This window comes from Pseudorca crassidens, chromosome 7, assembly GCF_039906515.1.
Source record: "Pseudorca crassidens isolate mPseCra1 chromosome 7, mPseCra1.hap1, whole genome shotgun sequence".
Taxonomy (NCBI): Eukaryota; Metazoa; Chordata; class Mammalia; order Artiodactyla; family Delphinidae; genus Pseudorca; species Pseudorca crassidens.
This window is the reverse complement of record NC_090302.1, coordinates 35,991,368-36,016,070: the sequence shown is the minus strand read 5'-3', so window position 1 is coordinate 36,016,070 and position 24,703 is coordinate 35,991,368. Positions and strand designations below refer to the sequence as shown.

The 24,703-nt window shown below is 51.3% G+C and overlaps 1 protein-coding gene across 1 annotated transcript in view; it reads right to left on the bottom strand.

The window, feature by feature from the left end:
- Positions 1–24,703, bottom strand: part of PAX5 (paired box 5) — a 165,879-nt gene that overhangs the window by 32,096 nt on the left and 109,080 nt on the right. The window contains exon 6 of the mRNA XM_067742410.1: positions 10,662–10,763. Coding sequence (XP_067598511.1) covers positions 10,662–10,763 — 102 coding nt within the window. The remainder of the gene's footprint in view (positions 1–10,661; positions 10,764–24,703) is intronic.

The following is a 24,703-nucleotide window of genomic DNA, read 5'->3' as shown; positions in this document are numbered from 1 at the left end:
GGGAGAGATGAGCCCCAGGGTGGGGGGCGTAGGCCTCCTGTGAGAGACAGCACTTGACCGGGGCCTAGGAGGATGGCTGAGACGCGGACAGGTGAAGGTGGGCAGTAGAAGGGAATGTACTGGGACCTGAAGTGTGGTTCCCTGGTGTCCCAGCTGGGAAGGACTTCTCCCGAGCCATAAAAGATCTCTGGGTCAGGAAGGCCATCCACAGCCCTGAGGGAGCACCAAGGAAACCAAGGCCTTTTCCTGGGCCCACAGCCCATTCCCTCTCACTCTCTATGGGCACCAGGGGCTGGGTGAACTCGGAACCAGAGTTCCAGGCACCAGGCCTAGCTGCTCCCCTGACTGTCTGTGCACCGTGGCGAGGCACGGCACCTCTCTGAACTCAGCTCGCTTGCCTCTGAAATGGGGATAAACATTCCAACCTCAAAGGTGCTTTCAGGACTTCCCTGGTGGTGCAGTGGTTGAGAATCCGCCTGCCTGCCAGTGCAAGGGACACGGGTTCGAGCCCTGGTCTGGGAAGATCCCACATGCCACAGAGCAACTAAGCCCGTGCACCACAACTACTGGCTTGTGCTCTAGAGCCGGCGAGCCACAACTACTGAGCCTGTGTGCCACAACTACTGAAGCCCGTGTACCCTAGAGCCCGTGCTCCGCAACAAGAGAAGCCACTGCAATGAGAAGCCCCTTGCCGCAACTAGAGAAAGCCCGCGTGCAGCAACGAAGACCCAACACAGCCAAAAATAAATAAATAAATATTTTTTTTAAAAGTGCTTTCAAATTGCCACTGGGGGTGACAGGCATGCCTCCCTTATAGACTGTAAAGCACCATGTGGGTTGAGGCCAGGTTGTTGGTGGAATTAACTTATGGACGGAGGCAATTTGGCTTTATTCCAAAGCATTTTCCTTTTGGAGGGCAGGAGTCAAGCCCCACTGCTCTCTCTGCCCCCGAAAGCTCTGGGGGCTGCCAGAAGTTCTCAGGAGAGAAGTGTCCCAGGTGGAGTGACCCACAGGCTTAGTGGTGGTAGTCCATTCAGCTGAGGGCTGACAGCTGACGAAGTTTTAGAGACAAGGGCTGCAGATTCCAGTGGATCAAAGGTAGGAGAACAAAGATGACCCCCGTAGGTTCGATTTGGTTTCTGGAAGGACTCCAGTATGTACAGAAGCTAAGCATGCCTCAGAACCTTTATATTCACTATCCCTGCCCCAGATTGAAGCATTCATTTCCCCTCCTCACTCCACCTCCCACCAGCTAACATGCTGCTCCAACAGCATCAAGCCTGAGAACCGCCTCTTCCCAGATTCCTCCCCTGACCCAGGGCGGCACCACTGGGAGGCTTTAGCTCTGCCCCTGGTCTCCCCATTCTTTGATGTGGACAATGGTGTCTGCTTAATTTTAGCAAAACTCTATGCAAAAGCTGCTTCAGACATGCCCACTGCCCCCCAACAAACCCCTCTATGGGGAAATTCTGGAGCCTTCTATGCCTGACATCCCCATTCTAGGCTGGATCCCCCTTCTCTGTGCTCTGTGCTCCCAGAGTCCCTGGGGTCACCTGTTGCCACCCCTGTCCCCATAGGCCCTACTGACTCGCCTGTATGCACTATAGACTGAGAACTTTTCGTGTCCATGTCCCATGGACAAGGGCATGGCTCTCCCCCTCATATCCCTAGGCTATACCCGGCACATGTAGATGGTCAATAAATGTTGGAAGGAAGGAAGGGAGGGAGGGAAGAGGAAAGGAAGGATGTGGTGGGGGGTGGGTTAGATGGATGGATGGATGGATGGATGGATGGACGGATGGATGGATGGAGCAGACATGGGGAAACTAACAAGAGGGTGGGACCCAGAGTAGCCTAGAGGAGGTGAAGGTGTCCTCAGTGCCTGCTCCGAGCTCCCCCAGTTGTGGCCACTTCCTGGGCAGCCTGTCCTTGCCATGGGCCTGACGTGTGTGAGAAAAGGCTGAGGTGCCCTGCCTCCCACCTCCGTGCTCCCCAAAGGGACACTCTGCTGAGATGAGGGAACAAATCATGGTCATCTTTGCTGCCTCTCCTGCCCTGAGGTTCTAGACTCCAAAGTCTGTAAGAACCCATCCCATGTGGCATGCCCAGAAGGCCGTCCTCGCCTGTCACAGCAGTGTTAGGGGACACAGCTATGGGTGTATGGGATTAGCATATTCTGAGGCACCCTTCCTTCAGCTCCACTCCTTGGAAGTGATTACCCAATTACATATGATAGCCCAGGGCCATTGCGTTAGCAGGTCCCAGCCCCAGAGCTGAATGGAAACTGGAAGGGAAATTGCTGCTCACGTCAAACAGAGGTGGCGAGGCTCGGGAGCCTCCAGTTCAGCTGAGGGGTGACACCAGCAGGCAGGGACATCGCAGATTTAGAAGCCCTTGTGTGGCAAGACCAGAAAGCCCCCTACGGAGCATCTAATTCAATCTTCTCACCCCCTGCCTCCTGTTTTAAGAGAAAGCAAGAAGTCCCAAGACCACATCCCAAGGTCACACTGTGAGTGTCTGGCAGCTGGAATCAAAACACAAGCCTCCTAAGTTCCAGTAGGACCTTCATGCCCCAGCGTGCTTTCCATCTCTGAGCCTTTGCTCTTGCAATTCTTTTCTTCCCCAATGCGGCAAAGCACTCATAAAGCCCACGTGGAGTTTCTCCCCAGTCCCAGCGTCACTTCAATGCAGGGTTCACGTGGGGCTTTAGTCACGTGCACTGTCCATATGAGGCCACTCCAAACCCCTCGTTCTCCATTCTACGAAGGCACAGCAGCCTTGCCTCTGACTCACGTCCAGATCTTCCTGGGCCAAGCCTGCCATCTGTCAAGGCTGCTGTTTGCAGCACTTCGTGCCACAGAGTTTTCCAGGGGTTAAGGCTCTGGGTCTTCTTACACATAGTCCCTCACCCAGCAATGCCCCTCCAACTTCTCAGACTGACAAACTCACCCTTCAATGTGCAGCTCAAATGACCTTCTCAGGGAAGCCTTCCCTGATTTCCCCCACTCCGCCCCATTGTCCCTAGCAGTCTCTCTCCTTCATTTCCTCAGCACATTCCTAGATTTTAGCTCTAAACACAGCATGCAGGGATGATTTTTTTTATATCTGTCTCCCCAACTGGACTGTGAGCTCCCTGAGGGCAGGGGCTGTGTCTGTAACACCACACCTAGCCCAGAACGGGCACCCAGTGTCTCTCAGGAACTGTCTGAGAATGAATGAATGGACAAATGAATGGCCACCTGTCATTTCATCCTAGCTGTGCCTGTCATTCCTTGGGGTCTACGTTCCTGGTGTGGCAGAGTGACTGGAGGCCACTAGAGGGCAGCAAAGAGTCAGGAACGAGCAACAGGTGTGCACCCCGAGCCCAGGGCAGGCGTGGAAAGGTGTGGAGGGAGCTTGGAAAGTGCCCAGGCCACAGGACCAGCAGGAGCCCTGATCAGGGGGAAGTAAGACCTAAAAACAAAGGCCACTCATCCCCTAAGCTAACACTCTGATGCTGGGGCCGGGGGAGGCACTTGGGGACAAAGCACTGATCCAGTCTCCTACCTGACGCTCCAGCCCCTCCGCCAAGTCCTCACTGGCTTCTGCTGGCCCCTCCCAAGCCTGCCCATCCCCATACCTTCAGTTCTAATTTTGGAGAAGGGTCTCTATACAAAGGCTGAAGAAGGTGTCCCTCTGACTCCCATCCATGGGTCCCGGCCATGCCTATGGAACTGTGCAGAGTGTACTGTACCCCTGCCCTACAGGCTGAGCGAGGCCCAGAGAGTGGAAACGGCGTGTCAGACCACACGGTGAGGCCCTGGTTGAGCTCGGCCAACATCCAAGCTTCTGCCTCCCCGCCTGGTGCTGGTCCCCCGACGCCTCAAGCCTGCAGGCCTTTCACAGAGCGAGCAATGCTCCGTCAGGGAGGGGCTTGCTACAGACAAAAGAAGCCCTCCTCTCCTCCCCTCCAGACCTCAATACCCTTCCTACCTCACACAGCTGGTGCCTCAGTAACTGCAAACCTTCATTTCAAATGATCCTCAAAAACAGCAGGCAGGGCAGCTCAGAGAGGTCACAGAGCTCATGCAGAGCCCCACAGCTAATCAGTGCTGAAGCCACACTCCTTCCACAGGGCCCCTACTTCTCTTGGGACAATTCTGCGTCTCTCTCTGGGCAGACTTGCCCCTGTGCTCCTGATCTGCTTCGCCACCTGTCTGCAGAGCACCTCACCGGGATGTCTGCTTGGTCTCCAAAGTTGACGAGCTCAGACCCTAACCTTGTTGTCCCCCGGCCTCCTCCTCAACCATCTCCCCTTCCTGTCAACCCCACTTACCCAGCTGGGCTGGCTGGGCCATGCTCCCGCCCACGTGAACCCCCTCCCGTCGCCAGCGGGACCCACTCTCAGCCCCCTGCCCCACCCTCTTCTTCAGACGGCCAAGGATACTCCGGTTACAGCCCAGCTCATGGCCCTCTTTACCAGGACACCTTTCTCAACTGGACCAGCCCCAGGTGCCTCTCCGTTTTCTCCAGGCCTGGCACTCAGAGTCTGCCCTACTCCTGCTTGGCAATGCTCTTGTTTGTGACCGGACTCTCCTCTAACTGGATTTCCCATTGATCCATGGGCCCCATGGGCTGTGGGCGCTGCTGGAGCGCTCTTCACCTGACGCCGGATTTAGGCCTGCCTGCTAGGCTTCTCCCCTCACCACCGCACCCAGCTCAGACCCCTGAATAAATGACAGCAATCATGCATAATAATAATAATTAATGCTTACACTGCACTTAATATGTGCCAGGCAAAGTTCTAAGAGTTTTTACATTTATTACAGCCGTCCCTCAGTATCTGCCAGGGATTGGTTCCAGGACCCCCTCGGATACCAAAATCCACAGATGCTCAAGTTTGTTCTATAACATGATGTAATATATGCATATAACCTACACACATCCTCCTGTATACTTTAAATCACCTCTTGATTACTTGTAACACCTAATCCAATATAAGTGCTATGTAAGTAGTTGCTGACACTATTCAAGTTTTGCTTTGTGGAACTTTCTGGAATTTTTTTCCAAGTGTTTTCTATCCATGGTTGGTTGAACCCATGGATGCAGAACCCACAGATACAGAGAGCCAACTGTACATCATTTACATGTACATCTCACTCTTATTATCATCATCATTCCCATTTTATAGATGAGGAGGAAACTAGGGTCTAGAGAAGTTACGTAACTTGCCCCAAGTCACACAGCTAGTAAGAAGCAGGACGGTGGCTCAAAACCAGGCAGTCTGGCTCCAGAGCCCATGCTCTTAACCACTCGGTCTCCCCGCTTCACCACGTGGCTGCCAGTGTGGGCCCTCGGGCAGCCCAGCCTCCTTGGCTACAGTGTTCCAGCACTGGGCTGAGCTCTCCCCGGCAGCCCAGCTCTCATCACCACCACCACCCCTCTCCACCACCTTTTGTATCTCATCAACTGTTGCCTGAGTGCTACTATGGGCCAGGCACTCTGCCAGGAACCAGGGACACAGCGGCGAGCAAAACAGACAGAACTTTGTGTGCTGTATAACCCTTCTGTACTGTATAGACCTGAGAGGAAACTGCATGAGGAAGGAGTAAACCGCTAATTAAATCCCTTCCATTGTGCTTAGTATCACAAATGAAAAGAACAGGATGCTTTGAGAGGGGTGTGATGGGGTTCTGGTTCAGATGGTGTGGTGGGCAGAGTAACACCGCCATCCCCCAAAGAGGTCTACGTCCTAATCCCTGGAACCCAGGATCGTGTCAGGTTATATGGCAAAGGGGGAATTCAGGTTGCTAAGTAGCTGACCTGAAGATATGGAGATTAGCCTGGATTAAGCAGGTGAGTCCAATAAAACAACAAGGGTCTTTCTAACGGGAAGAGGGGGCTAGGAGAGAGCAAACCTGGAATATGGAGGCACGATCAAGACTCAGCCCAACGTGGGGCCCCAAAGCAAGGGATGCAGAGTATCTACAGGCTGGGAAAGGCAAGGACACAATTCTCTGCTGGGGCCTCCAGAAGGACACCCGGACTTCAGCCCAGGGAGACCCATTTTGGATTCCCGACCTCCAGAACCGTAAGATGAGAAATTATCATTGTTTTAAGTCACTAGTTTGTGGTAACTCATCACAGAAGCAAGAGGAAACTAACACATTTGGTGATGGGGAAGGCCCCTCAGAGGAGGTGAAACCGCAGGAGTGAGAGGGAGCCAGGCAGGCTGGGCCAGTCGGCAGCGGCAGCAGCAGAGGGGGCTGAGCGCGCTAAGCAGAGGAAACTGCCCGTGTGAGGGAAGCAGGCGCCGTCATTCCTCCCGCTGGAATCTGGGGCCCTGTGCCTGCCCAGACGGCCTCACTGGCCTCAGGGGTCTGCTCCACCCTCACCCTCACCTCCCACTTCTTCAAGAAAGCCATCAGTGGATTGAGCAATTTAACTGAATGGCATCTAGAAGTGATGTACACCAATCCATGGCAAGTAGGGCGCCCAGGGCAGAGGAGCCTGCCAGCCTCCTTCTAGGGCCTCCCATCAAACAGCTGCTTGTCTGCTGCAGCCCAGGGAAGGCAAACACGGCAGGATTTCCCAGCACTCTGGCCTGAAGCCCCCAAGAGGAGTCCAGTAAAGGATACACGGGGGCGCCCAGGTTCATCTCAAAGACAGTTGGTTCCTTTGCTTCTTAGACTCACTGAAGCCAAAGGGCAGTGAACGCCCCTTTCTTTCCCCCAGCCTAGAATTTTTAAGAGTTTCAAATGCCATGTCAATATCCGTTAGGTTGTGCAAATATCTTCAGGCGGGAATCAACTAGTTATACTGCTCAAGACACTATGGAATCTTTGGTGCAAAACTTTTGGCATTTGATGAAGATAAAACCTGAAAACTGTCTCCACTCTGAGCTGACGTGACGTGCCGCACTTGCTTTAATCGACGAAGCAAAGGGCTACGTGGGGTTGGCAGAGCCACAGGAACTGAATCTACCAACGCTAGAGAAAGCCAAGTAGCCCTGTTTTGCGGGTGTGAAAACACCCTGGAACCAGAAAGGGCAGACAACCCCTGATGGCGGAGTCAAATTCGAAATAAACAAGAGTTGAAGCCACCAAGCTGGCAGTACGGGAAAATGTACTATTTTTCCAGGCCCCAGAGTTCAACTGCCCAAGTGTTCCCTGGACATGATCCCTCCACAACTTGTCCTAAAAGCAGACCTTATCCATGGAAGCCTCCTTTATAAATGGAAGAGGGGGCAGCCAAATGTTTCCGAAAACCTAGGGTAGGAAAAACAGCTCAGAAGATTTCAGTTTCCCTCGGGATTCACTGCCAGGCCAGGAGGGAGGACTGTTCCATATAGCGAAACAGACCATCGCTGTGTAACAGCCTCAGCGATACAAAAACAGGATAAATGATTCACCTAAAACCTTGCTCAGCTTGTTTCTCCAAACGCTGCCAAAATGCCCTTGCGGGTCTAGAAATGGTATCGCCTGCGGTCACAATTGAATGAATACCTCCCAGATCCAGAAGCCCCAGGGGTTATGAATCAGAAGTCTGAACAACTACAAAGTTGAAACCCTGACACAGGTTGTGGTATATCCACATTCTAATCCCTAGAACCAGGGCTCATTACGTATATGACCAAAAAAAGTGGGGGGAAGGGTCCTTGTAGATGTGATTAAGTCAAGGATCTTGAAATGGGAAGATTACCCCACATTATCTGGGTGGGCCCTAAATACAGTCACATGTATCCTTACAAGAGAGAGCTTGAGGGAGACTTGATACACACACACACACACACACACACACACACACACACACAGAAGTGATGTGAAGATGGGGCAGAGAGTTGCAGATTGGAATGATGTGGCCACAAGCCAAGGAACGCCAGGAGCCCCAAGAAGGTAGCAGAGGAGAGGAACGGGTCTTTCCCTGGGGCCTCCAGAGCGAGGACAGCCCTGCCCACACCTTGATTTTGGCCCAGTGATACCGATTTCAGCCTTCTGGGCTCCAGGACTGTGAGAGAAATTTCTCTATTGTTTTAAGCCACCGCGTTTGTGCTGATTTGTTAAAGCCGCCACAGGAAACTCACATGCGGGTCAATGTGAATTTTCCCTCCCTTCCGCCCTCAGCCAACACTCACAAAAAAGTACCTATTCCGTGTTATGGGCTATGAGGGGTGCAGAGGACGACTAAAGCAGAGGCCTGGCCTCAGCGAGCTCACCTCCTGGTGGCAAAGCTAATTGGTCCACGTGGCATAACAAACAAATGTAAAGCATTGTCCCCAGAGCAGGGCCTCACCAGAGGCACAGGGGTGGTGATGTTTATGCTCAGCCCTGGAGGGTGAAGCTGGATCCCAACAGGCTGAGGCAGAAGGTGCTCTAAGCCAGAGACACAGAATAAGGAGGGACACTGACCGTCTGAGAGGCCTGCTGGGGACCAGCGAGCGGTCAGGGAGGGGGACGGGCTGGGAGAGTTGGCCAGAAAGGCAAGTTGAGGCCAGACTATGGTGATGCCTGAGTGACAGGCCCGGGACCTGCTCTGCTGAAAGGTGGGCCGTCTCTGCCTTGGGCCAACTCTGGGCAGTTCCAGCAAAGACCATGCATGCGGGCCAGCACTGCCCCACGAAGCCTTCCAAGAATGAGTTTGGAAATCATTTTGGAGACAGAGTCCCAGAGATGTGATGCTGGTTTGGACACTGAGGAACAGGAACTGAGGACCTGCATGCTGAGCGTGGAGTCCCAGCCCTGATGCCGGCTCTGGCACTGAAGGAGTGCTGAGCTGCACGAGAAGAGAAAGCAGAAAGAGAAGGAAAAAGGGGAGGAGGGAGACGTGGGGCTCCCCTGCCAAAATGCTTGTCTTCCTTCCTCCTCACTGTGCGCCCTCCCTCTCTGCAGAGTCCCAGGGGACCACACCACCCGGCTGGCCCTGTGGCTGCCCCTGTCCAGCTGCTGCCGGCAGGTTTGGTTAGACTGTACCCTTGTGCAGGCCTGTGATTCCTGCTGCCACTATTAATGGGCATCGGTTCCCGCTGGGGGCTCTGCCAGGCCCCCAGCCGTTTGTATCCTGAGCCTGGTAATTAGAGCTGGGAGAATCCCAGGGGCTGGAGGCCAGGCTCTGTCTGGATAATCTCGGGAAAGTTCAGCTGCTCCTCTGAACTCGGCCTCTTTGGGGTTGGCAGCAGGGAGCCAGCAGGGCCAGCCGGGTGGCGTCTGCTTCACCTGCCAATGTGCTCTCGGGACAGGGCCCGGGGCTGCCGCCTCCCCCTCTGCTATCACTGAAAGCGTGCATTGACAGACTGAATGTACACGATGGCAGAGGACAGGAGTGCTGAACTGGAGGGCAGAAGACCCAGATTCAAGATCTCCTACCACCAAGCTCTGCAGCCTTGGCCAGTTCCCTAACTTCTCTGAGTCTCAGTCTCCTTCTGAAACCTCGGGACCCTGCCCACCTCACAAGGTTGTAACACCAAAGAGCTCCTGGGCAAGCACTCTGCACTTGACAAAGGGCCCCACAGACGGGAGGGGCCGTTACTGGATAGGCAGGATCCTCCTAAGGCTGCCCTAACTCGCTGAGGGCTGAGAGATGAGTGGGGGTGGAGTGGGGGGCAGGAGGGCGTGTGTCCCACTGCCTCCGCTTGCCCGGAGCATGGTGTCTCCCTGTGCTCTGCCACGGCCCATCCTGGCGGCAGAAAAGGCAAAGGCTTTGCAGGCGCGAACCCGGCAGGCCTCCCCTGCGTTGGCAAGGCCCAGGGCAAGAGTACACACGGAGGCCATTTTCCATATGTCTCATATTTAAAAGTCATAAATCAAGCTAACAAGCCATTAAATGAAATATGCTCTGTCCTCCTACCTTGTTAAATACATCTTTGTAATAACCTGGAAGGCCAGGAGCGAGTTCAGAATTCTGGGACTCCTGGGCGCCTGCGCCGGGCTCTGGCTACGTGGGGAAAGCCCACCCAAGCTCTGGTCTGCCTAGCTTCCTTTCCCATGCCCAGCCCACTCATCCTCACCCCGGCCTCAAACACAGGTGTGGACGCCCAGCCTTCACGTCCAAGCTCTGTCCACACCGTCCACGAAGAGTCGGTCCTCAGGCCCTGGGGTGCACGCATCTGGGACGTGGGCTGGGAGGAGGCTGGAAGAGGCTTAGGGCTGTTTGGGCAGGACCCCTGGGTGGGCTAGAAGGAGGGGTATGGGCACCAGATGGGCACATCCCCTTGGCCTGCAGACTCCCCAGTCCATGGGTGGGGGGACACTGCCCCTGCAGTGTGGAGGAGGCTCCAGAGCAGGGGCCCTCCTGCCTGGTCTAAGGGTGGTTCACGCTGGGTCATGGCTTCTAGTCGTGGCTCTGCCTCCTACTTGATGGGTGACTTAGGCACGTCCCAGCCCCTCTCTGACCTTGGGCCAGATCCCGGCCCCCTCCGTGTTCAGGCTTCCTGTGTAGCCAGTGAGGGGTGTGTGAGCGACAGTCAAGGGCCCCCCTCTCTCTGATGTCCTCAGACGTGCTGCCGCTGGCTGGTCCAGCCCCACTGCCAACCCAGCTGCAGAGAAAGAGGCCGACAGTGCAGACCTCTGCCTCATTTATTCAGGTCCACTTCTCAGAAGCAGAGAGGTCATCTGTGCTGTTTGCGGGGATGCCCCCCGGAACCCCGAACGTCGCCTGCTACAGAGACGCAGACAGTGCAAACTCACCAGGCACCATCCCTGTCAGTGTCGGCGCTGAGTAGCTGCCCTGTCCGGCGGGGGGGACATGCGGAGGGTACCCGGGGAGGGTCGTGCTCGCCAAGTCGCGGCCTGAGGAATCAAAGCAACAAATCACAGGGTGAGCATCTCCACGGCCAGCTGCTCATGTCCACAGCTCCCTGGACATCTGCACATTTGTCACGTCTGGATGCTTAACACCAATGTGCCCCCAGTCCACGTGCATGTGCACGCGCGCGCGCGCGCGCGCGCGCACACACACACACACACACACACACACACTTACCCACCCCTCCAGCCGCCCAGGCTCCACTCAGCAGGAAGCAGGGATGGCTCTGCCACACCCCTGGGAAACTGGAGCTCTGACCAGCTCCCCTTGCCCTCTACTCCCCAAGCAGGGCTTGGACTTCTCCATCCCACACCTTTTCTTCTGCTGTGCCCTCTGCACACGGCCCAACACTACCCGCCTTCAAAGACCAGCTCAACTGCCTCCCTCCTCCTCTTCCTCGACAGTGGGTGGGGCTCTTCCTGCCTCAGACCTGTATCTGGTCCTCACTGAACTTTTCCTCTTTGGGCCTAGAGCTTGTCATTCATTCAGTGATGGTGCAGGACGCACCTCCTGACACCAGACACTGCTGTTCTGGACTGTGGGACATGGAGGTTACGGCCTCAGCCCTCGGGGGCAGACATCCAGTGGGCACATGTCCACCTCACTGCAGGCTGTCAGCTCCTGAGGGCAGGGGCGACACCTTGTTCAGCACCCAGAACACCTGCCTCCACCATGGGGCTTGGCACCTATAGTAGGTCTTCATGAAAAAATGTGTGAATGAATGCAGCAGCCAAGTGGTCTGCGTTCCAGGCCGTGTGGAAGAAAACCCCAAAGTGGTAGAACTGTGTAAGGGAAGTGCCACTGAGGTCTGCCGCTCAGGGAAAGAGCAGGGCTACAGCTCTTCAAACATTGCCAGTCACACGTATGTACCCAGGTGCTCACGCACAAGACCAACAATCCAGACCCTGGGAGATGGGACTGCGCAGTGATTACCTGCTGAGCTCTGAGGACGAGACCCTCCCCTGGTGGGCGGAATCGGCAGTTGCCCCTAAAAGAAAGGGATGCCCCTGCTGTCAGCCATCCTGGGAAATGGGTGGGAAATCAGGTGGCCTTGGGAGGGAGAGAAGGCGGCCTTGGGATGAGGGAGGGAGAGAAGGCAGAACCTTGCCCTCTTCTGGATGTGGACACTGAAGGCCAGAAGAGGTCCAGCGGTGTGGGGGACCAGCCCCTGACCCCGCAGAGCCAGGCTGGGGCCCAGGGGCCTCCCCTAGGGCCCAGTGGGGTGCTGCCAGCAGGACACAAGTACACGACTTTGAGCTCCAGCACCGCTAGCAGGTGGCCAAAGAGGAGGGACCATCTCTGACCAATGCCCCCCAGAGACTCCAAGGCAGCGACCATTTATGAGCCTATAAATGGTCCCCATATGAAAGAACAGCCCTTCTAGTGCCAGTCCCTCAAAGACTGTCCAGCCAGCGCCCAGAGGCTGCCTCATTTCACAGGTTCTGCTTGTCTTCCAGACCCTTACAGAGCACAAGGCAGCTGCTCGACAGCAGGCCCCCTGCCCCCGTCCTCTGCTCAGCACCTCCCTGGCTTTGGACTGGGCATCTGGCTTGTGACAAGCATGGCTCGTGTCTCTTCACATGCGGCATTGCTGCAGCACAGCAGGTGCCCCAAGGTTTACCTCCTGGAGTCCTGATTGCCCCCCGAACTGCACGTGACTCCCCATGAGAGCTGAGATCAGACAGAAAAGTGGGGTTGACAGAACTGACCACACTTACATGGTGATTTCAAGAGGCTTTCCCCCGCCCCGCCCCCCCGCATCCCCTCCCTCTTCTGACCCAGCAACCACAGCCCTCCACGGCAGCTCCTTTCCGCACAGAGTCTAAGCTCCAGGATCAAGTCTTTGCACCCCACAGCTGGAATGGCGGAGGCCTACAAACGTTTAAGTGGATGAAAGGCCCTGCTAGAGAAGCAGGAACTCTCTGGAGGCCATAATACTCCCCTCCATCTGGGGTCAAGGGCTCGCAGAGCTCTTCTTGACCAACCCCTGTGCCATTTTGCAGACGAAAACGCTGAGACCCACGGCAGGGAGAGGGGAGCAACTGGCCCATGTTTCCTAACATCAGCCCAGGAGCCACCTCTATCTTAAGCAGCATCCTGTTGGGGGTTGGGGGAGCACCCAGGCCCAACACAGTCTTCTCCACACTTGCTACAGAGATTTGGTGACCCAAGGGCCACTGAAAAGATGTCTCAGGAAGCAGAGTGAGCACAAGTGTCAGAATGCTCGGTGCAAGATCGTGGTGCCAGGGGCCAGACTGTGAAACGAGTAGAGAGAGCGCAGGCTGGGGCTGTTCTAATGCGTCGGCTTCCCTACCAACCCGTGCAGCAACCACTCGGCCCCGGCCCCAGACTCAAACCACAAACACTTACATAGAAATTGTAAACACCAGGCTCTGTTCTCAGCCTTTTAAATCATCAACTCATTTAACCCTCAACAACCCCATGAGGTAAGGTACCGATACTTTCCCCACTTTATAGGATAATGAGACGGAGAAAGGTCAAGTAATTTGTCCAAGGTTGCACAGTAAGGGCCAGGGTCTGAACCCAAGCAATCCAGTGGCAAAGACCATGTGTTTAGCCAGTCCACTCCACTGCCTTGCACAGGTACCTGGCTGTGCTTCTGTCCACCCGACTCTCAGCTGGGACAGCAGGCTGAGCCCTGCCTTCAGGCCACAGTGTCACCATGGCTTACTGGCTCCCTCGTGCAGAAGGAAATTCAACTACACGGTTTTTGTGATATATGTGTTGAGGTGGGAGCCAGGACCACACCAGCAGGAGGCCAGATCTGCCTCCTGAAAGATGCAGGCATTATCCTGATAGGAGGCTGCCTGGTGCAGGGGGGCTCCTGGGGCCAAGCCCCACGAGGTCCACATCCCACCTGTCTGCCTGAAATGGATAAGAGGCTCCTGAGAAGGGAAGGGACTTGCCCACGACACTCTACTGATTTGAGGCAAGGCTGGGACTGGAATCCAGCTCTCCTGTCTCCTGGGATTTGGTTCTTTCTTCAACAGGGGCTGTCCTTTTGGTCACATCTGAACCTCAACGGTTTCTGCCACTGTTATATATGCTTTAAAACCCTGATCCCAAAAGCAGAAATGCAGTGCCTCACCAAAGCACTCAACTCAGGAAGCTAGATAAAAAAGCAATAAAATGAACCTAAGGAAAGGAGGAGGAAGGAATCGATAAAGAAAAGCAGAAAATAATGAATTTGGAACCAGAAAAGCAGACACAATAATAAATATACACAATAATAAATAATAAATACAACCAAGAGTTGTTCTTTGAAAAGACCAATGAGACACAAACCTAGGGCAAGATTCAAAAAAGACACAAATATCAAGGTCAGGAATGAGGAGAAGATACAAGCAGAGATATGGAAGAGATGATATTTTAAAAACATAAGAAAACGCGTGGACGCTCTAGCTATTAAATGTGGAAATCTCGTCAAAAGGGACAACGGTCTAGGAAAACATGAATTAGCAAAACTAACTCAAGAAGAGGTAGAAAATATGAACAGCCCAATCGTCTTAGAAAAAACAGAAAAAGTTATTTAAAATTATTTTTTAAAATAAGGTGCCTCACCCATTTAGCTTCTTGGGCAAGTTTGTTTTTGTTTTTGGCAAGTTCTTTTAAACCTTCAAGGAACACATACTTCTATTATTAAGCTGATCCGGGATACATAAAACTAAGAAAATCTTCATTTTGCCAAGCTAGCAAAATGATCCTGATTTAAAGACTGAACAAAGGTGCACAGAAATGAAAATTAATGGCCAGTCTCACAATTTATTAATATGCATGCAAAAAAACCCTACTATCTCACTGATGAAGCAACATATAGAGAGAAGAGTACACATGACCAAATAAGGTTTATGCCAGGTATGCCAGGGCGCTTCAATATTAAAGCATTCATTGGGAATTCATATTAATATATCAAAAGAGGAAAACCATAAGATTATATCAAAGCTGTGGAAAAGGCATTGGCTAAAATTAAAGAACACTTACAGCTCGATAATAAAAAGACAAGCAACTCAGTGTAAAAATGGGCAAAGGATCTGAATACACATTCATCTAAAGAAGATATACAAAAATGGCCAATTCGCTATCAGGGAAATGCAAATCAAAACCACAATGAAACACCACTTTGTACCCATTAGAATGGCTATAATCAAAAAGACAGATTTTTGACAGCATTGGGAAAGATGTGGAAAATTGGAACCCTTATACACTGCTGGTGGGAATATAAAATGGTGCAGCCACTTCAGAAAAGTCTGGAAGTTCCGCAAAAAGTTAAACATAGAGTTACCATGTGACCCAGTAATTCACTCCAAGAGAAACAAAAACATATGTCCACACAAAACATGTACACGTATGCTTAAAGCAGCATTATTCATAGTAGCCAAAAAGTGGAAACTATTCGAATATCCATCAATTGATGAATGGATAAAGAAAATATGGTGTATCCATACAATGGAATATTTGGCAATAAAAAGGAATGAAGTACTGATACATGCTACAACATGGATGACCTTGAAATCATTATGCTAAGTGAAAGAAGCCAGCCACAAAAGACTACATATTGCATGATTCTATTAATATAAAATGTCCAGAATAGGCAAATCTATGGAGACAAAAAGTAGATTAGTGGTTGCCTTAGTCTGGGGGTGGGAAATAGGGGGAAGGGAGGAACTGCTAATGGATAGGAGGTCTTTTTTTTGGGGGGGGTGCAATGTTCTAAAATTGGTCATGGTGATGGTTGCATGACTTTGTGAGTGCACTAAAAATCATTGAGTTGTACACCTCATATGGGTGCATTGTGTGAAGTATATCTCAATAGCACTGTTATTTTTTATTCTTGCCATCTATCATCAGCATAATCTTTAAAAAGAAAAAGTCATTTGACACCAAAAATGTAGGAAGGACATAGTATTAAACTGTTTCTGAAACCAAATAAAATTATCTTTAAGGAAAAAATATTCAATAAAAGAAAAAATTGATAAATTGGATTACTTAATAAAACAGACCAAAAACCTCTTGCCTGGTAAAAACAAAATAAGCAAGGTCAAATGATAAATGACAGACTGGAAGAAACTATTTGCAGCATATACCGTAGATAAACGGCTACTATCCTGATATATCAAGAGCACATAAGAATCAAAGGGAAAAGAACAAAAGTCCCGTAGAAAAATGGCCAAAATTCGTGAACATAAAACTCACCAAAAATATTTATATATATATATATGTAAAATGACAAACAAATTGAAAAGACGTTCAGTTTACTCATAATACTAGAAATGCAAATTAAATGCAAAATTGTACAACCCCATGTGGAGGGGGATTTGGCAACACCTAACAAAACTGCACAAGCGTTTACCCTTCTAACAGGCAATCTCACTTCTAGGGATTTACCCTGAACATACATACGCCTTCAGCAATACGCAAATGCATACACACGGGTTAGTCACTGCAGCACTATTTCTAACTACAAATTACTGGAAACGATCTAAAGGCCCAAGCCTAGAGAACTGGGTGAATAAACTGTGGTGCGCACACACACTGGGGTGCCGTGCAGCTGTGCAGAAGATCGAGGAGCCGGAGGGCTGCACCTGGCACGGGTGATGGAAGCCAGGAACTGAACCCTGGTTGCCCCGCGCCTTTGCAGCAGGTTGCTGTCCTCCACACAATCCCAGGTCAGAACCCTTAGGGAACTTCAAGTTCAGGTTCCAAATGACTAACTTTGGAAAACCACAGAGGGATGATGGTAGGGAAGGGACAAAAGTAGACTCTTGGCCCTGGAGGTGTGTGAGTTTGGAATGCTCAAAATACAAACGAGTGAAGGGGAGAGGGCGCAGGGCTGGCTTAGCTGACACTGGTGGAGGAAGTGGCCTCTGGAGGCCAGACCCATCCCGAGGGAGGAGATGCTCAAGCCAGCGCAGAGGGTGTCAGGCTCCAGGGGGCAGGAAGCCACCTTCACCTGCTCAACTTTCCTACAGGCCCCCAGTTGCCTCCAGAGTCAAATCTGGACTCCTGGGACGGGCAGGGGGTGTGGAATTTGGAATCACACAGGTCTGGGTGCAAACTTAGCACCACCACTTCCCAGCTGTGTGACCTTTGGAAAGTAATACAATCATCTGAGCTTCAGTCTTCCTTTTGTAATCGGAAACAGAGCGTATTTATTGGAAGCAAAACAATGCGGTGCTTGCTGTGACAGTATTAAAACGTGTCTGCAAAACATGTCTTCTTTGCTAGCCTTCTCGTAGAGGGAAGGGGTCTATGTCCCCTTGCCTTGAATCTGGGCCACTTTGGTGACTAGTCAACCAACAGAGCAACAACTTCCTTAGAGGTTCCCATGAGCCAGGCCCTGGGCCAGTACTTCACATGCCTTATCTCAGTCAACACTCACAACAACCCCAGAATGTGGGTACTATTATTTTCCCCACTCTACAGATGAGGAAATGAAGGCCTCAAGCAGTTGATGTGCCCAAGGTCGTACAGCTGATAATCATGATCGTTAACTTTTTTGCAGCACTTACTATATGCCAGGCACTGTTCTAACACTAGGCAGCATTCCAAACACTGTTCACTGTGTTTTGTAGATTTAATTTAATCCTCAGAAACTCTGTTAGGTAAGTCCTACTATTATCCCCATTTTACAGATGTGGAACTAAAACACAAAGAGGTTAGGTACCTGCACAAGGTCTCACAGCTAGTAAGAAATGGAGCCATATCCAAACTTAGGCATTCTGGCACCAGAATGCCTCACACTCCCCCAGTGCACTGGGCACTTGTCCTTTTCCTGCCCGTAAACTGGAGGTCCCCAGACAGCAAGAGCTGCTCACATCCCTCCCTTCCCTGCACTGGCCGGGCACACAGTAGGTGCTCAGAAAACGTCTGCCAAGGTGAAATTAATCAAAAGACATTGGTTCTCCCGTCTGAAAGAAACTTCGGTTCCCACCTCATCAACATCTCAGAAAGCCCTTCATCATGGACTCCACAAGATAACTAGCCCTGATTTATCTGTTTTTTTGTTTGGATGCAACTTTTTCTTTTTCATACAGGCCATTTCTAGGTAGGCTCTCCCTATGTACACTAATGGGGGGAAATCTGAATCCAATTAACTTCAAATTTAGCTCATAATGAACTTATCTCATTTTGCTACCAGCTCCATTCTCATCGTGTGGCAGTAATTAACCACTGGGGGTTGTCACTCCCAGACACATGACATGGAGATCCTCCCATCCCCTCACTTCAAACCCTTACAGAATTCATTACCCTGACAGTGTGCAAACCCTTCATTTTGAATACCGCAGGGCACCAACCAAACTCCCCCTCTATCTGCCTGACTGTGTGTGTGAGCGAAAGAAGAAAGCAAGCCACTGAGAAGGCATGAATTATTGTGAACAAGATGGGAGCAGGATGCTGGTGATGGTTCAATGGTCAGAGAGGGTCTGCCAGCCTTGACATCCCTGGGTTGGAGGTTCTGCCCAGAGGAGGGGAGTCTCCACCCACAAAGCCCAAGCTCTAAGGGAATATGGCGGAGCTGGTTGGGGAAGGCAAAGTCCCTTCCAAACTGGCGATCATATCCACTGGGGACTCTTCATGCCCAGGAAGTCTGCACACCCCAGGCCGGGGCAATGGTGACTTGCTGTGTGACCTCAGGTAAGTTCTGCCACCTCTCTGGGCCTTAGTTTTCCCATCAGAACACTCAAGCAGTGGGAACAGATGGCCTCTGAGGGATTTTTCTGCTCCAACATCCTATAGGTCAGAGGCCTCATTTTACCCCTGTGTTGTTGGAAATGGAGGCCGGGCCAGCTGCTATAGAGATGGCAGTTCCTGCCCGCCTAGCCTCAGCACTCCTGCCTAAAGCATCAGGTACCCTGGGGCCCCTGGATTAAATCCTAGTGAAAGGAGGGTAAGCATCAGTCTTGTTTCTGTCTTCAGGAAAGGAACTTACGGCAGGAGATGGGGGCCGTCGACCTGCACTTTATTGCCACGGCCCCCTCACCAAATGTCCACAAGGGCGACCAGGCACCTGGCCCGGAAAGCAGCTCCTACTCGGCTGTGGCTAGTTTTCAGAAGAAGCTGGTTTCATTTCATTTGGGAATCGCCTGTCTACATGAATGTTGACTCAAATCCAGTTTCTAATATGTACACTGAGGGCCAAAGAAAACTTATCTGAAGCCCATGTTTAGCCCTCAGATGGCCAATCTCAGCCCTTTCTATCCTCAAAGCTCTCGAATCCTGTCTGAACCTCCCCACACCAACACCCCCACCAGCTTCACCAGCTGCCAGGCCTTTTAAGGACATGAGCCCTGCCTGGGTGTAGGTAACTACGAAAGAGTAACCACCGTGCTGGGCAGAACAGGCCAGGGGATGGAGGAAAAGCACTGCAGGAGGCGACTGCTGAGAAACTGGGGCACAACCACAGCCAGCTCCCTGGGGCCATCCTAACCTCCTGGCATCTTCCTTGTTTCTGGGGGCGGCGGGGACAGCCCCAGCCTCCCAGCCATGCCAGCTTCCAAGACACCCGTTCTCCCTCAAGCCCAGTCAGTCCCCAAGCCCCTCCTGACTCTCCATTGCCTCGGTGCCCTCTCCTCCCTGGCCCGACCTGCCAGGTCAGACTGTTCTTCCCTTCACTCTGTTTCCTGGCAACCTCCCCTCAGCCCCTGCCCTGTCCCTGCCCTACCGTCTGTCTGGATGGCCTGTCAAGGCTGCTCTTCCAGAGTCCCGGCATCCAGCCACCAAACCGCTCAGCTCACCCTGAAGGACAGCTTGGAATCGCGCAGGAACTCAGTGAGGGCTCCGAAGCCAACACTTCTGATTCTATCTTGGTTCAATAATTTAACCAGAACTGCAGACACTTCTACTTCTACAACATTTTCTCAGAAAACACTTCCTCAGAGTCACAGAACCATGAGAAAGCCTTTTGCATGTTAAGAAACATTATGAAAACTTAAAAAGAAAAGGTCATAAAGGTGGGGAGCATAGCCTTTCAATGTCACGGGGCACTATTTAACAGGCACACCCAAGGATCATACTTCTAAGAGAATATACCTGTGTTTGATGATTCTTTACTGTTTGATTAGAACCTAGAAATAGGGAAGTTACACATTAATGTGTAGATTTCTATCAAGTAGAAAAGATAACCCCAAAGGTTTGGGTTTATTGCCCTGTAGGGCATTAACCAATTTTGTATCTAATCTAGCAATTTTATTCCAACATTTAAAAAAAATGCCTTTCTCCATGGACAATATAAACCCTGTTCCTCAAATGTTCTTGGAACCACTTTTTTTTTTTTTTTTTTTTTTTTTTTTGCGGTACGTGGGCCTCTTACTCTTGTGGCATCTCCCGTTGCGGAGCACAGGCTCCGGACGCTCAGGCTCCGGACGCTCAGGCTCAGCGGCCATGGCTCACGGGCCCAGCCACTCTGCGGCATGTGGGATCTTCCCGGACCGGGGCATGAACCTGTGTCCCCTGCACCGGCAGGCGGACTCTCAACCACTGCACCACCAGGGAAGCCCTCTTGGAACCACTTTTATCTCTTTATAGGTTCGCTCATTAATACGAGTTGAGTAAAATCTTCATGTGTTCATTCTCTATTTGTACATGAGCTATGTTCTTAATTTTTAAAAAATTATACATTGACACTCGTTATAGGAAAAAGCCAACAAACCGTGAGTGAGATGAGTTGAAGATTTTCAACCAACACCAAAGCAGGTGACAGTAAACAATTGCCACCGTAGGAGAGGGAGAGACGAACAACCCAACACCCAGGATCTGGGAAGGGGATTAATCCTGCTGCACAAACCCCCGGCGTGTGTGTACACGAAGTGCGTATGCCACCAGGCTCATTCTTTCCAGCTGGCGTTTGAAATGTGTGACAGTTTGAACAGGGGCTGCTCCGGAGTCTCCCTTTGTTCAGAACTGCCACAAGCAAAGGGTGTGTGAGCTGGGGAGTGCAGGGGGAGTGTTTCACCTAGAGGGGAAAGGCTGGCAATGAGGGAGTAGTCCAATTGCCTGCACACGATGACGTGCTAATTGCAGAGGGGCCTATCCAGTCATTAAAGCAGACCTGGCCCCAGCTCCTAATGACAGGTTTATCAGCCATTAGTTTAGGCGGTGTTATTTACTTAGAAAGAATAACCCTCAATTTCTTTCCCCCAAATTACTTAATCCCCACTTTCAACTAATTCTGATTAGCCCTCCTCTAATTGCCCTGGCTAAAGATCTAATCTGGATGTGTCCAGCAGGGAAGACAACTCTGAGAATTCCTCAGGGCTCTGTTTACTTTGCAGCCTCAAGCCTCCCCATTCCTTCATTCCAACCGACCTCATCTGCTCCCCGGGAATCACTGGGAACTTCCGGACTCCAACAACTGTGTTTCAATTTCAAGAAAATGTTTGAATTTCATCTGCCTGGAATTTTAGAGCAGATACTGGGGCTCAGTCAATATTTCCATGTACATTTATGACATGATCTGCCTCAACTAGCAACTGTTGATCCAACGTAATAAACCAACAAAGGCAGGGTTCTAGTGAATAAGACTGCAAAGTGGCTCTGCCGCGCTCATGGTTCCGGGCATCCCTGCCAGGACAGGTGCTGCTGCAGGGAGAGGCAGAAGCCAGTATTTACAGCAAGAGGACAGCAAGGGCCACTGTGGGCTAGCTCAGGTCTTCACTCATTCATTTGTTCACTCATTCATTCATGCATTATCTGATCCCTACTGAGTTCTAGCACCAGAGGACCTGGAGATGATAATAACAGTAATAATAATAATATCCACAACAATAACAATGATTGTTTATTCAGCTCTTACCATGCACCAGGCACCATTCGAAGTGCTTGTATGTATGATCTCATTTAAGCGTCACAGCCACCCTGGGAGATATAAACCTTTATAATCCCTAATTTGCAGATAAGATGGTGGCACTTGGAGGCAAACTGAGGCCAACTGATGCCAGAGTCCCTACCTTTACCACCCCCCTCCCCTCATGATTCTTCTTCAAAAGGTGAATTGCAAAAAACAAAACACACCTCCTTTTGACCTGCAATTCTACTTCTAGGACTTTACCTACGGAAACACACAGAAAAGTACACCAAGGTTTACATTTAATGGGAAGGAACGAGGGAAGGTGGGGAGGGAGGGAGACAATCCAAGTGTCTATCATAATGGCTGGATTAAATAAATTATGATACTTCCCTGTGATGGAATACTGCACACTTCTGAAAAACAATGAGGCAGATTTGAGTGTGCGGACTGTGAAAAGAGCTCCAATATACATTATTGAGTGAATAAAGCAAAGTGCAGAAGAGCACTGTGCACAGTGTGATTTTATTTGTGCCAGTAAAAAGTGGATAAATCTATCTGCTGATAGATGCATAAACATGTTACTGAAAGTATACACAAGACACGGTTAACTTTGGGGTGAGCGATTACGGATGGGAGGGCTGAGGTTGGGGAAAGGAGAACTATTTTTCATTTTATATTTTTCTGTATGGTTTAAATATTTAACCACATGCATGTATTACTTTTTATTCAAAATGAACTTTCTGATTTAAAATTAACTTTTTCTTAAGAATCAGACACTGTCTGTGCCCCAAGGGGCTCACTGACGGTCTTGAAGGGGAGGTAATAATGAATCTAGGATGCACAAAGGGCACACTACCCCCCCCCCCCCCCCCCCGCTGCTCCCACCTCAGCAGCTCTGGGCCAGAGCTGTCATGGTGGGAACTCCTTGCTTTCAAGGACAGCATCACGATGCCAGAAGCATCTTGGCCAAGTCAAAGATCCACAGCTTATGGTCCCACCAGGCCTCCCCCACGCCAGCAACCAGCCCTGCACGGACAGAAAATGCAGTGATGTCCCGCCCATCCAAAATATGCCATCAGGGAACCTCAGTCCTGACAATCTGGCTGTGAGTAGCCAAAAGGTGGGCACAAAGCCTGTCCCTAGAGCCCCCCTGGGTACCAGCTCTGGCAGGCCGGGTCCTCATCTGCACACAGTTCCAACGAGCTCAGTGGCTTGGTTTCCCAGCTGCCAGCAGATTGAAAACAGCAAAATAAGAAGAGGGAGAGAGACTTATAGAGCCAGGCAAACTGATGTTAGGAGAAGTGACAGGTGAGCAGCAAGGATGGAGACGGGAAAACAATATAATCCGACATAAGAAGCCCAAACCTCAACAGTCTGGGGTGCTTGGTGGAGGGCAAACTGCCTGCTTGCAGACCTCCAGAGCCTTCGCCACTGCAGCGGTCGAGGTTCAGGGATGCTGGTTCACGGGGATGAACCCGGGTGCTGTCATTGGAGGAGGGTGAACTTCTGTCTCTCCAGCATGATTATGTGCATCTCTTATCTGAGAAACTGATATGACAAACCAGTGTTTTGAAAGCTGGCTTGGGACCTATATAATCATAAGTAGCAGATGGATGGGCTTCCCTGGTGGCGCAGTGGTTGAGAGTCCGCCTGCCGATGCAGGGGACACGGGTTCGTTTCCCGGTCCGGGAGGATCCCACATGCCGCGGAGCGGCTGCGCCTGTGAGCTATGGCTGCTGAGCCTGCGCATCCGGAGGCTGTGCTCCGCAGCGGGAGAGGCCACAACAGTGAGAGGCCCGCGTACCGCAAAAAAAAAAAAAAGTAGCAGATGGAGAAAAGCCCAATTGTCCATCTCAGTCCAGGATGGGTCCTTGGAGAACCCTTGTACGGTGCATGGCAATGGAAAAGACCACCAGGAGATACGACTGCTGATGGAAACCCTCCTCACCTCCACTCCTGGTTATGGTATGCACCCACCCAAGCTGGCTGGAGGATATTGAAAATGTATTCTTGCCTCCCAATGTCTCGGAACCATGGAGTCCCATGGCTGGACTGAAACTTGGAGGTGTCCCAGTCCCCCCGCCACCCTGACTCAGGGCTGACAACATTCTCATCACGTTTACCCACCCCAGGCTGCTAACGCAGAACACACTTCCCAAATCTAATGGTTGGGAGTCTCTTCCTTCCCAAGAATTGGTTTATACATAAACTAGACGATTACTAAATGGAAAGTGGAATGAATAAGTGAATACACAGAAATCAACGAGTTCCCCTGAGGTGACCTTCTAGATTGGGGGACTTTAAATCTTTGTAAAAGGGCACAGTGTGGCATGGTAGTTAGGGACAGAGGCCACAGCCTGGCAGTCTCAATTCTGACCCTGGGTCCACCCTCGTTGGCTGTGTGATCTTGAGCAAGTTGCTTAGCCTCTCTGTGTCCGTTTTCTCATCTGTACATGAAGATCTGCCTCATTGTGTTGCTGCGTGGATTAAGTTAACAAATGCATGTAAAGCCCCCAGCACAGAGCAAACACTCAGTGGTGCCACCATAGCTCCATAGCTCACCCAAAAGCACAGCCAGATCAGTGTTTGAAAGTGTGGCTCTGCTCTCCTCAAGCCATTGTCAGAACATGCAATGGCTCCCCACTGCCAACCCAGCAAAGACCACACCGTTAGCTAAAAACACAAGCCCATCCGGAGCCCAAATCCCAGTCCTGACTCCTACCCGCCGTGTGACCTTGGGCAAGTGATCCAGCCTCCCTTTCCTCACATGTGTAAGGAAGCAGGAAGGCTCCGCAACAGTTCCTCCCTGGTGGGGTGATTGTGCATGAGGCGAGTGCCTGGCTTGAGCCCCTCACTGCCCACTCCCTACGCAAGCGCACTGCCCTTTCGGGCCGCCTGTCTTCCTTTGTGCCCCATAAATCATTTGAAGAACGAAGTGTGAAAGACGGTAAGTGGAGAAGGAAGCCATACTCTACACGAAGGTGGAAAGTCTCAGAAAGCTCACCCACCCACCGCTGGGTGTCCCCGCCGTGCAGCTGAATTCACGTACGATGGCTGGAGCTCTGCTGAGCTCTATTTGCCAGGTACTCTTCTACGTGCTTTATGCGCCTTGTCTCA